Source organism: Haliaeetus leucocephalus, unplaced genomic scaffold (genome assembly GCF_000737465.1).
Source record: "Haliaeetus leucocephalus isolate CR32 unplaced genomic scaffold, Haliaeetus_leucocephalus-4.0 Scaffold0, whole genome shotgun sequence".
NCBI classification, from domain to species: Eukaryota; Metazoa; Chordata; class Aves; order Accipitriformes; family Accipitridae; genus Haliaeetus; species Haliaeetus leucocephalus.
In genome coordinates, this window is record NW_010972436.1 from 23,717,328 (window position 1) to 23,730,020 (window position 12,693).

The window sequence follows — 12,693 nt, forward strand, 5'->3', positions numbered from 1 at the left end:
AAAGCCCATCAGTTAAGCCGGGCTGCCATTTGTGAGAGTGTCTACGCGTTGCCAAAGGCCAAATGATGTTTCAATAAGCAAAAGTTATTGCTACATCTAGCGTCTGCACTGATTCTTAACAGTTGTCTCATTCCCGTGGCCCAGGGCAGTTCACAGCCATAACTGGTATAACTAAAGCATTCAGAAATCATTTTGCACTTAGGAGCTGGTACTTGGGACAAGTGCATCTGGCTCCAGCATGTCAGGGCTGACTCAAACCTATGAACAAGCCAGATCACAAAGCAAGAAATTATAAGTGTTGTATGCTTGACCTTGCTAGTCAGTGCCTAAAATGAAATTATGCTCATGCCGAAACCTTTTGTCTAGGTTATTGTGTGTTGAATTGCTATGTTAAAATGTGAGGAGGATGGGCTGATTTGCTCTTCCTGTTACAATAAGTCATGGACTACTCGGCAAGCCTCCTCAAGGAGAGCGGTGGGATCGGGAGGCCCAGCTGAGGGTTTGGATTTGTAACTCGACGAGGTGGAATATTCATGGCCAGACAAGCAGCGGGGACAGCAGAGTCCATTGTGCAGGAGGAATGTAAATCACATTTGTCTGCAGTGACATGTGAACTTCAGGGTTTGCTGCGGTGGGTTGAGGCTGCTCTGGAGCCGCAGCTCAGTCATGCATGGGGAGGATGCGGAGATTTCTCCTCTCTGTGGAGGAGATTTCTGTACTAACACGGTTCTCCATGTGCACCTTAGGTCCAGTGGATGAATACATGCTGCCTTTCGAAGAAGAAATAGGTCAGCACCCATCCCTTGAGGACCTGCAAGAAGTGGTGGTTCACAAGAAGATGCGCCCCGTGTTCAAGGATCACTGGCTGAAACACCCCGTACGTCCCTCCTGGTTAATGGTGGAAAATGTTTTCCTGTGTGATGGGAATGAGGGATGTGGTTGTGCATCGCTCGTTAGCTTCGGAGGGAAGCTGACCAGTCCACCCCGGTGCACGGATCTGCTCCCTAGTACTAGGGACAGTCAGCGCTGGGCAACGAGGGATTGCTCAACACCTTCATGCTCCCCTTTCCATTTTGTCCCTTGTATTTAGAGAGTAAACCAGCTGATTAAAGTCAGGCAGTGCTGAACATGGAGCGTGTGGTGGTTTAGTAGGTCTCCTTTATATAGTGAAAGAATGGAAAATAAAGTCCCTTTCATTAAGAAAAAGAAAATGATCCGTACCATTGGAGACGCGTTCCTCACAAGCTAGATAGCATGCAAGACTTGAACAATTTTTTGAGGAAAAATTAATTAGATGTGAAGGCAAGCAGACAATGAAGGAAAATGCAGCATGGGTTTCCTAGAGGTAGATCATTTCAGGCTTGTGTTTTTAATAAAAGAGGTGATTTTTTTCAGACTGGGAAACTGAGCAGACGATGAAATCTCACAGGGTGTCAGTAAGAAACTAAATGCCTCTATTCTGACCAAACTGCCATGGTTTTGGCTGGACTCGGGTGTACTAACTCATTGCTTAGAAGTCAAGGAGAGCTGCGGGTTGTAGATAAAGATGAGTGTTCCAGTTCAAATGAGGGTTCAAATAAGAGTTGCGCTCTTCCAGCAGTGTTGAGTTTAGTTATTTTGGGGATATCTACAGAAGTGGTTGCAAACAAAGCAAGGGTTTCATAGTAACTGATAGGGTGCTGCCAGGTCTCAGGGTTTTATCACGGGAATTGTAATACTTGATGTCTTGTCTTTTCAAGCTTTAACTGCTGAATCTCAGGATGTATTTTGATATTAAAAAAATTACTTCTGGGGCTATGAAAAAAAGCTGGATGTGACCAAGCCCTACATCTCTAGAAAGCAAAACCTTAAAAAAACCCCAAAACACATATTTAAAGTATTTTTTAAATCTAATCTCACAATAATTTGCATACCGTGGAGAAAATTTTCTTAGTTTTTCTTGACAGTATTAAGCTGTGTTACGTGGACCTCCTCGTCCACTGCAAAGACGGTCCCCGGAGCAGACGTTGTTGCTGAAGGTGCTTTCTCCCCCTTGTTGTCCGCAGGGCTTGGCGCAGCTCTGCGTGACCATCGAAGAGTGCTGGGACCACGATGCGGAGGCTCGGCTCTCGGCGGGCTGTGTCGAGGAGCGCATTGCGCAGATCCGCAAATCCGTAAACGGCACTACCTCGGACTGCCTCGTCTCCATCGTGACGTCCGTCACCAACGTGGACTTGCCGCCCAAAGAGTCTAGTATCTAAGTCCTGGTTCACTTTTGTCTTTCCAGACTCAGTGGATTTAAAAAAAAAAAAATGTTGAAAAAAAAACCCCACACAAAAAAAAACAAAAATCCAACAAACACATGAATGCAGCTGCTATTTTATCTTGACTTTTTATTATTATTGTTATTATTATTATTATTATTTTTTTGGATTGGATCAATTTTACCAGCACATTGCTCTACTGTATTAAAAAAATGGACATTTCAGCAAGCATTCAGGTGCCGACTAATGAATGCAGAAAAGGTGCAGGTACCTCAGAACCTCAACAAACTCACTTCAGTTGTTTTTGTTTTATTCAGTTTTCTGGGTTTCTCTTTATCGGTCTGTCTTCTGAGCGGAGCATCTGTGACGTAAAGGAAAACCACCTACCATCTTAGAAAACGCAATGCTGCAAACTGTGGAGGAAACTTAAGACTGTTATATAAAGAATACACCTTCCTCAAAAGAATTTTTTTTCCCCATTTTTTTTTGGTTTTGGGTTTAGTTCCTTTTTTTTTTTTTTTTTTTTTTTTTTGGAAGTGAGCTTCAAAAAAAAACAGCAGATGTGTCTTTTACGGATCTAACGGGTGTCATTGTAACATGGAAAAAAAAGTAACTGGGCGGAGAATGTTAATTCTTGATGGTAGAATTGAAGGGGGGAGCGTAGAATAGGGGTGGGGAGAGTGACGTTGGACTTGGCAGCATTTGGGGAAACATCATTTGCTATGGAGCTACTTCTCAGGTAACCATTAGAGGAGGGGAAGGACATTTCTGGGCAGAGTATTAACAGCTGCAGTGTACGGAGAAAGCCGAGTTAAAGAGCCAATGGTTGTAAGCAAGGCACTAGTTCTTTCTTCCTCCACTGTCTTGGGCTTGGGTGGTAAAAGAACAAAGCAGAACTATAATTACCTTTTTATTTTTCAACTCCAGATAGTAGTGGGAAGGACGCTTTTAAGCAGTGTAATTGGAAGAGGTGGGAAAGTGTGTTCTCAGAAGCACTTTGGTAAAATATTGGTAGATGGGAAAATTTTTGCATCTCACTAAGTGCAAGTCAGTTCAGGAAATTCGGCCTTGGGGTTGATTATCTGTCAGCCCAAGCTACTGGTGCAGATGGTGAAAAGAGGATAAGTGTGAAAACTGGCTCTATAATTTTTTTTTTTTTCCTTATTAATTTGGGGCTGTGGGGGGTAGAAATACCTGAACCGGTGGCAGATGGCTCCTGTAGCATCCGAGAAGCCTACGAACTGCCCAGTTGCAGGTTGCAGAGGCAGCTGAGCAGCAGCAGTGATTATCGCAGCATCTCTCCAACTGGTTTCTTTGACGCTGCTTTCTCCTTACTCTGTGACGAAACTCTTTTGTCTTAAAGTGGTGCATATTCTAAAATACCGTTACTCTTATTATGCCATAAACTCGCTCTAGTCAGTGAATGTTCCTAATGCTGCTGATTCAACATTGAAATATTTTTTTAATTTGCAAAACATGCAATGTTTAAAAAAAAAACTAAAAAAAAAAACCACAAAACACACACACACACACGTTACGTGGCTTCCGAGGTTTAAACTGAAAAAAATTAAAAACTTCATGACCACAGACCACCTCAAACCAGAAATACCTCAGAATTTTCTACTTGTATGAGTTTTATTATATATTTTGTTAGTTGTGTTGTCTTGTAGTAAGTATATTTTAATGTAAGTTGGCTTTTATGACAAGGGAGTTTTAAAAAAAGAAAAAAAAGAAAAAAAGTTCCAAAATCTTTTAGGAAGTGCTACCATTTTTTTTTTTGTTTTATAAAGCACCATTGTAAATAACTGTATACAGTTGTAGAATAACTGCCTATATAAGGTACCTGGGCATTATTCACTCTTATTTGTGAAGGCTGTTTCCATTCTGTGTTATTTTTTTGGTCTGTTTTAGTGAAAGGACAGTACATCTTTTTTTTTCTTTTTTTTATTATTATTTTTATTTTTTTTACTTTGACTATAACATGAATTCTGTGTCTTGCTAGACTGACAAAGTTATGTCCATTGGATGGCCAGAACTTCTAAATTTTTCTTTGTGTTAAGCCAAAATGCAGTCCTAAACTAATCACCCTGTAATGAAAATGTAAAAAGTCTGTATTATATAAACGAATTGGACTTCTTGCCACTGCCAAATTATCAGCGTGCACCCTTGCACAGATATAATTTATTAAGCAAACAAAATCATTAATTGGAGAAAATATAAAGAAAATTGAAATATATTTCTTGAAAAATATAGCTTTAAAACCTAGAGGTCACAAATGAGGACACGGTCCTTTATCTTGAAGAGACATTAAGATAATTGCCTTAATTTGTCTATCTGAATAAAGTCTTAACCTATTCTTTCAAGTTACTGAATGTATATTGCATATTAGTATGTACACACATGTAACTGTATTTCCGTGTGTAGGTTTGGAAGTTTCTGTTTCTTGATGTGCTTTTGTTGAGAACACCTTGACAAAACCAGACAGAACGATACCATTTTGACCCAGCCGATGTCCCTGGTGGTGGTTGGCATCTTTGGGCCCGATGCTGCAACATACCTATGCTTAGCATTAAGCGTGTATGTAGCTCTTCTGGTGTCATGACATTAGGCACTCACTTAATGTTAAGCATGGTCATAAAGGTTTGCAGGATCAGTATTTTTCATGTTTAATACATTTCTGCACTGAGATTTATATTAAAATGTGACTATGTTTTAGAAGTGAAGTGATGTAGGGGTTGGGGTGGAGCGTAGAGCAGTTAAGATTGAGTGAATACTTGTTTCGAGGTGGGCTTGCTCCCATTTCCCTGGGAATGGGAGCCAGTTCATATTGCTGCAGAAAGAAAAAAGCTGTACTGTCTTTTAACTGTTAATATCTGTTTGCTGTTCTGGATTTTTTCCTTCAGCATTATGTATTATGGCTAAAACAGGCTTATTACAGCAGTTGCTTTTTTATCCTGATTTCTTTAAGAAGCTTTAAAGTATTTATTGAAAGTGCCATATGATTTTAATAGCCTATTAGACAGTCTCTGAAATCTTCTCTTTTGAGAAAGCATAAACAAAAATTCTCACGTGTAGCTTATCTTACTGCGGGGAACTGCACGACTGTACAAACTTTGACCAAATGTTGATTGTAAAGTACTACATCTTCCCTGGTGTAATGGTTCCTTATAGATCATCTTGTCAACAGGATTCAGAAACTGATTTTAAAAAGAATTTCCAAATTGCCTGTGTACTCAGTTACAAATTTAAATGTGTGTAGGTATGTGTGTCTTGCTATCGCAGCAGAGAAGGAAATCCTGAACTTTTGTTTATTTACAAATTTGTACCAGTTTAGCTAAAGCTGTTCTTTTAAACTGGTATTTATTTATTTTATTAATGAAGACAAGCTCTGATGAACTTATTGGTCTTTCAGCACTTGAGCTGTCAAGCAAGTAGTTTCCTCAACGCTAATCTAGCATTTGAACTCTCATTGACAACACGATTTTGGTTCTGTTCAGTACTGCAGAGGCTTTTTCTAAGTCAGCAATCGGGCACGTCCATAGGTGTAGCTGTAATAAGCATTTGGGGCTCTTTTCCTCTTAACACTCCCTTGAATATGATGGGTACAACGCCTCTTACGTTACTTCCCAAGCACTACGTTTCACTTGCCATTCAGACTTAGAAGAAGTAGCTCTTCAAATACTTTGCTGCAGAATTTTGTTGTTGACCTTCCTCTCTTGCGTGGCAGTTCTTAGGTGAATATTAACCTTGAACGTCCTGGGTAAAAATTCTCTTTGACTTCAGGAGCCAGGATTCCCCTCTCTCCGGTGTAACTCCCTTTATGAATTTATTGCACAGGCTGGGCTGGTTTCCTAGGTAGAGGAAGTTTGAGTTCACATTTTGAAACTGGAAATGACACAGAAACTAAAATTGCTTTTTTTGAGATGAGAGCACTGTGACTTGCTAATGAAATTGCATTAGTACAGCAAGGCTGGAAATTGTATGTGGCTCATGTTGACATACAGGTGCATGTTATAAGAGATGGCTATAAACCAGTCTAACCATCAGTTAGCAGCAGGCTTATAGATTATGATCAAAGATTTTAGCTAGTCCTGATCATAAAGTTTTCTCGATTGAAGACAAAAGAAAACCACTTTTTATTCTGCCTCGTTCTTCAGCTGAAATTCTCTTACAGAACATACTATGCTAGATAAGGTTACACCTATGGAAATGCTGAGATCTTTGTGTATGTTTGTTTTGAAGAGAAGGTCCATGGGTGCCCCCCAGTAACTCCACTGCATTTTTCTTGGGTCTCCTGACTCACTGCTGTTCCCACTTGTTGTTGGTTTTGGTAGAAGCAGGAGAAGCCATGGGTCCACTCAGTGCGGCGTTGCTCGGGGGTATTTCCAGGTTGGCTGGGTAAGGCCTTGCCATTAGGAATCCTGATCCCCCTTAATATCACAGCACAGAAACTGGGGAACACACATTTTATTCCTCGTGTGCTACTTTCTAGGCAGACTGTCAGAACTTGCCCTGTTCTGCAGGGGAAGGGTCTGGTTTCACTCAGTATGGGAGAAACTCTTATTGCAGAGGAAGGTGCTGGTTGATAATGTTGTGACAGTGCTGTTGTTGCAGTCCTCTTCAAGCCACACTCCGCTTGAGAAGTTGCTAAGCAGGAAGTGTCCCGCAAACTATTATCACTTTTACATACAGAATATTGTTTGGTAACATTGTAAATAAAATAGACTATATAATAGAGGAAAATAAGGACATTTTGACTTTTTTACTTTTGGAAAAATATATATATATATTTTAGTTACATATACAAACAAAAATTCTACATTGTGTGAGAATTCTTTTATACCACAAATTATTTTTGTAATGTCTAATATGTTTCTGCAGGGAAAAGGGAGAAAGGTCTGTGTACGCACAGCAAATAAATAAATAAATATATATATATAATGTTTAAATTAAGTGTGCACTAAATCAAAGTCTAGAGGATAGAACAAGTTTAGCCTGAAACCAGTTTGAGGAGCAAGTTTGGATGTACTTGGACATGCTTTGAGGATGGCACTGAGTATATGTTTAGGTTATCTTGCATGTCGCATCCCTTCTGCTAAAGATGCTTACTGCTTTTCTGTGACCATCTTCAGTTTAAACAGGAAGAGTTTTTTCATGTATTCATGCGAGTATGCATGTGTGAGCAGTGTGTCTTTTGGCATATGCCGTGATACTGCAGTGAGTTGTGAAGTCAGGGTGTTAAGAATTTACCGAGACCAAATAGCCAGGCCGATCTCGCTCACCGCCGTATCCGTTTATAGCAGCTGCGTCTGCTGCATTGACAATATGATCTGTAAGGAGCTGTTGCCAGTAGAGTCCTGATAAAACCAATTCCTAGAAGTTCCTTCTCTCTCAAGTGACACAACTAATCAGGCTTCACCAGAACACGCAGATATGTGCTCTGTGTTCCCAACGTCAGATTTTATGGTCTGGGTCGGAGGCACTAAAGAAAAGGAGCACTGTCATGTCCAAAGTCCTACTTAGAAAAAGAGCATTCCAAATTTGCATAACCAATCCATGGTATTCTAAAAGTATTAAAGAAAAGTGACTTAAAATGTATTCTTTTCACTTAAGCTAACTTTTCCCATTGGACCTAAAATCCACTCTGGTCTTTTTTGGTTCCCTTAACCTCAACAGCATGGTGTCAGTGGGGTAAGAATTACTGAAAAAAGCTTTAAACCAAACAATACATTGTGCTACCTTGAAGCTGGTTTGACAGTGTGCCTTTTGAAATTAGCGCTTAAACGACTTCGAGCAGGCTCCTGTCATTGCCGAGTCCTACATCTGTGTTCTTGGTGAAGTCCTGGCCCTGTGGAAGCCAGGGGGAGACTTGCCATCGAATTCTGTGGGACCACGAGTGTGTGTGTGTTCCTGGAGCACTCTCTAAACATACCTGGTCCCTTACTTACATGAAACTTCTCTTTTAAAACTCTAGTTTTAGGGTGACGCTCGGTTCCCTGACTGAAGTACTAACCTATCGAGTAAGCAGTAATCCTTTTTGTCAGGACGCTTCCACAGAAAGAGGTCATACTTGTGTTATGTCCATCCAGCTGTTCTGAAATGTAATGCTGTTCTGTTGTGCCTTTATTTTTCCATGTAAAAGCAACTGCTGTAAGCTTTTTTTTTTTTCTTTTACTAGTTTTTTCTGTCTGAAAAAACACTTTTCATTGCCCAGCTGTTATTTCTGGATGCAGTCTGTGATCCAGGTATTTCAAGAACCAATTACCTCAAACCTCATGTTAAACAGTGTTGCTATCTGGATTCTCCTTGATACTACAATATTGTAACATACACAAACAGGAACCTTGCTATATATGGGTGTTTATATATATGTATCATATACATATATACACGTATATATGTGATATATATATGTAAATGGAAAGTGATCCCCAAGGACTGAAGGAAAAAAGCAAAACTTTTTTGTTTTCCAACATTGAAACCAAAAGGGCTTCTCTGAAGCTCTATAATGGCATTGTGCTGGATACATATCAAGAAAGTGTTTTCTGAAAAGTGCTTCCTTTGTTAACCTTTTATTTCAGTATTTTAATGGGGCAGATGATGTGATTAAAACACTATTTCTGCATTTTTTGGCCCATTTTGCAGGAGAGGCCTCTTAATCTTTCCAGTTGTGAAAAAACAACAACAACAAAAAAAACCTCAGTGTACAACATTCCGGTAAGGTTTAGTATTGCAAAACTAAAGCATGTTCTGGGAAGACTTCATAGCTTCTGTTTTTGTGAAAAGGAAGGCATTGGCCATACTTTATTCAACTTTTCCACTGTTTTGAGGAACTGGAGTTTAACCAGTACCCATCCTAGTCAATTAAAATCCTAATTCAGTAGTCACTGGCATCTCTGCATTGCCACCCCTGTTAACCCCCCCCCCCCCAAAAAAAAAACCCAAACCAGCCCAAACCAAAAATCCAACCATGACAGAGGAATAGGGGGAGGAGGTCGGAGCATTTCATAGCTCCTGAAGGTGGACTTAGCACCACAGCAACTTTGTGGATAGCAAAAAATGTTGGCAAGACCGAGAACCTGTCTGGCCCTTTCCTTTTTCCAACTACCTTCTTGCAAGAACCTTCTCATAAAAGCAGACCTTCAACCACATCGACTTCTCCTTAATGGTACTTTCCTGAAGAGAATTCTGTTCCGGATATATTTTCTGGGGAAAAACAAAAAGTTAGACCATTCTTTTCGTTAATATTTTACTGTACACATTCCCCTCCCAAATGTCTGTTTTTAAAAAATGTATCCATGTAGCTGACGTAACATTACGGTCTGTATTTTACTTGGACAAAATAGTAGCCTTCCATCCCAATAGTAATGAATTTACTACTACTAGTAACTCAATTAATTAATTACTAGTAAGTAATTGTTAGTAATTAATTTACTATTACTAAAGGAAGAAAAGGAGATGTTTCTCTTCCCCCGTTTTTTCCTTGACTGTCAAGTGTTTCTATGGCTATTGATGGTTTATGATTATCTTTGGTAAATCATTTACAAAAGTACTAAAATCCCCCAGAAGGAGGCATTTTGCAATGCTGCTGGCCTTCCAATGGAGTAACTGTGATGCAAAAGTCAATCTGTTGGTGGATGAGAATTGAAGGAGGTGGTTACTGCAAACTAAGTAACATTCTTAACCTCAATTCTATGCCATAAGTCCGCACAATGCCATTGTCAATCTGCTCAAACTATCTGCTTATGAATTCTGCATGATCCTCATGATAGAGTTGAAAGCCTGATCTTTCACCTGTTAATATTTTCACATTTGTCCTTAAGTTTGACAAATTTTATACTGTAAAGTTGACTTAAGTACAGTTTGATGTCAATTCTTGTGGAAAGAGCTTTCTGCATGTAACATTAGACATACAGTTAAACAACACAGCATAGTACAAAACTCACAAGAAAATGTTTTGGCACCAGCAGAAAGAAATCTCACCCTAACCATTTGTCATTTTAAACCATCTTATTGTAAGTTTTACCAGCTACTTCTAAATTTGTGCTTTATTTAAAGAAATAAAATAAAAATCCTAAGACTTGTCTAGCGTAGTGAAATATGTGTATATCAGTTTTAGGATAAATAGCTAAGTCTTATTACGCTGTGTTACTTAACTTGTATATATAGAGTATACATAAGAGTTTGCAGTAACCTGTTTCTCCAGGATTTCCAGTTTGAATGGATTTAAAGTCAAACTATGAAATTACGTAAATGATTTAGAAGATTGCAGAATAAACTGAGTGTAAATTACAGGAAGCTCTATCAGATGGTGAAATAATTTTTAAAGAGTCTTTTGGTCCTTGGCTCAAATTCAATAAGTACTGTTTGTATACCAAGATATGTGAAATGTAAATGTTGTAGGTTATATTTCACTCTTGTAGCTATAAAAATGTAGAACAGAGATAGCTTGTACTACTGAGTTAACAAAAGTTATACTAAAGTATCCTGTTAAAGAAAAAAGTATACAGAGAGTTAAGCTCGTTGCTGTAACCCCTTTTGGATTGAAGTGTGCTGATTTTTTATATATATATATTTTATATATATATATTCTGCAAAAGTGTATATATATATATAAAATGTATACATAAAATGGCCTAATGCAGACATCCATTGTATTGCAGTTATGAAGACATTTTGGAAAGAACATTGTATCATAGTTCATGAATTTGCAGTGGATCTTTGTTCCTTTTTACTGTGGTATTTTAGAAATGAGTCTCAAGTTTGAAATTAGATCTGCCAAGTTGGAGTTTTGCTGCTTCAGCTTTGCACTGGGTGTCCGAATAAACCAGTATGAATGTAGTATTTGCCCTGTGTGAAGCAGCTACACCCCAACAGATAGGAGGAAAAAAACTAGAAAGAACTATTTCAAGTTTATCTTTTTGTATATGAAAATAAACAGTAAATTACAAATAATTGCTTCTCTTGTTTGTGCAACGTTAAAAATCACTGTTATTTTATTGTCTTTGGCATCTAGCTGGAGTATTTCCGTTTTTATAGAAGAATGTTTGGTGTTTTCATGGCATCTCTGCTATCCAGAATCCCTAACAAAATCCCTGCAGAGGCATAGCTGAGGCCTCTGCTACCCATCATTTGCTAACTCCTCCAAAGGGAAGAGGGAATTAGCTCGAATTGCTGCGTCCTTTTAAGTGTGTTGCCTCTTGCAGCACTGTGGTAACGCTGCTTATCGTTCCCAGCAAAGAATTGTTCACGTAGAGCATTATGTGCATGTTAAGCTGTATCAATAGTCCAGCAACTACCTGCAACTGCCAGCAACTGGGGGTTTGAATTAAATCCCAGGACGGTGCAGTGAAGTGTCTGCCCTTCCTTTCCACCAGCTCTAGCAGAGGAGCAGAGAAGAGAGCAAGGGACAGCGATCACCTAAATGGTTCCAACCCGATTTACAAAAACTTGCCTGCTACTCCCTTAACAGTTGCTGGAAGTGAAAGTTACGCTGTACGTACAGCTGCTGTAAGAGCCCTGAACAGTATGAACAAGCATGTCCCTGTTCATGATGTGCCCACGGCAACTGCACAGCCAGGTCCTTGACAAGGACGGCTGGATATTTCCTCAGTCGAGGGAGGCTGTTCGCAAACACACAAGGGCTGCGGGGTTCCCGGTCGGGGAAGTGGCTGTGAGGTACCTGCCGTCAGGGCGAGCGTTGGACCTGGGACTGAGATGCAGCTTCCATACACCATGGGTTAGTTTATTGGGTTTTTTTCCCAGTTTCAGCTGAGCACCAAACAAGATTCAGGGAGGCGAGGGGGATGGACCTGCAAAAATACCTAAAAAAACCCAACAAAAAAGCCCGAGTTCGCTGTACTCATAACAACACAATGAGCTCTGTAATCCCCACAACGTGAGGCAAGAAGATGCCCTCAGCCACAAAGTGAAGCGTGGCCAGACCTCTCTCCGGGCAAGCTGCCCGCAGTAAAGTGATGGCGTGGCGACACAGCCTTCATGTTTTGGCGTTTTCCTTTGCTAAACTGGTCCTTTTTTTCAGCAAAAATGCCTCTTGCTTGGTGCTGGGCTGGAAGTGCTTACAGTGGACCCACATGAGGCCACTATGAACATTAACAGGCACCTGTGGGGGAAAAATAGTAATAATCCAGCTGGTGTTTTTCCTACTAGAAAGCCTGAGGTCAAATCACCAAGAGGTGACTAAACCCAACCTCCCACCATCCTTCAGGGCTGGAGCCCAGGGCCGTTGCCCCCTGGCCTTGCTGGCTGGGGACTAGTTTAGCCACCCCTCTCCGGGCGGTCCCTGTGGTCCCCGAGAGGGCGAGCCCCGCGCCTTGGTTCTTTCTTTTCCACAGCTTTCGGGCAAATCCCGCTTCGCTCTTTTCCTCGCGTGTCGTCGCTGAGGCGATGCCTCTGAGGCGATGCCGCCATGGCGGCCAGGCGCCTGCAC

At 40.3% G+C, this 12,693-nt stretch overlaps 1 protein-coding gene across 1 annotated transcript in view; it reads left to right on the forward strand.

Moving 5' to 3' along the window:
- Positions 1–2,298, forward strand: part of ACVR2B (activin A receptor, type IIB) — a 96,334-nt gene extending 94,036 nt beyond the window's left edge. The window contains exons 10-11 of the mRNA XM_010586227.1: positions 747–877; positions 2,046–2,298. Of these exons, the coding sequence (XP_010584529.1) occupies positions 747–877; positions 2,046–2,240 (326 nt within the window). The 3' untranslated portion in view covers positions 2,241–2,298. The remainder of the gene's footprint in view (positions 1–746; positions 878–2,045) is intronic.
- Positions 2,299–12,693: the final 10,395 nt, after the last annotated feature.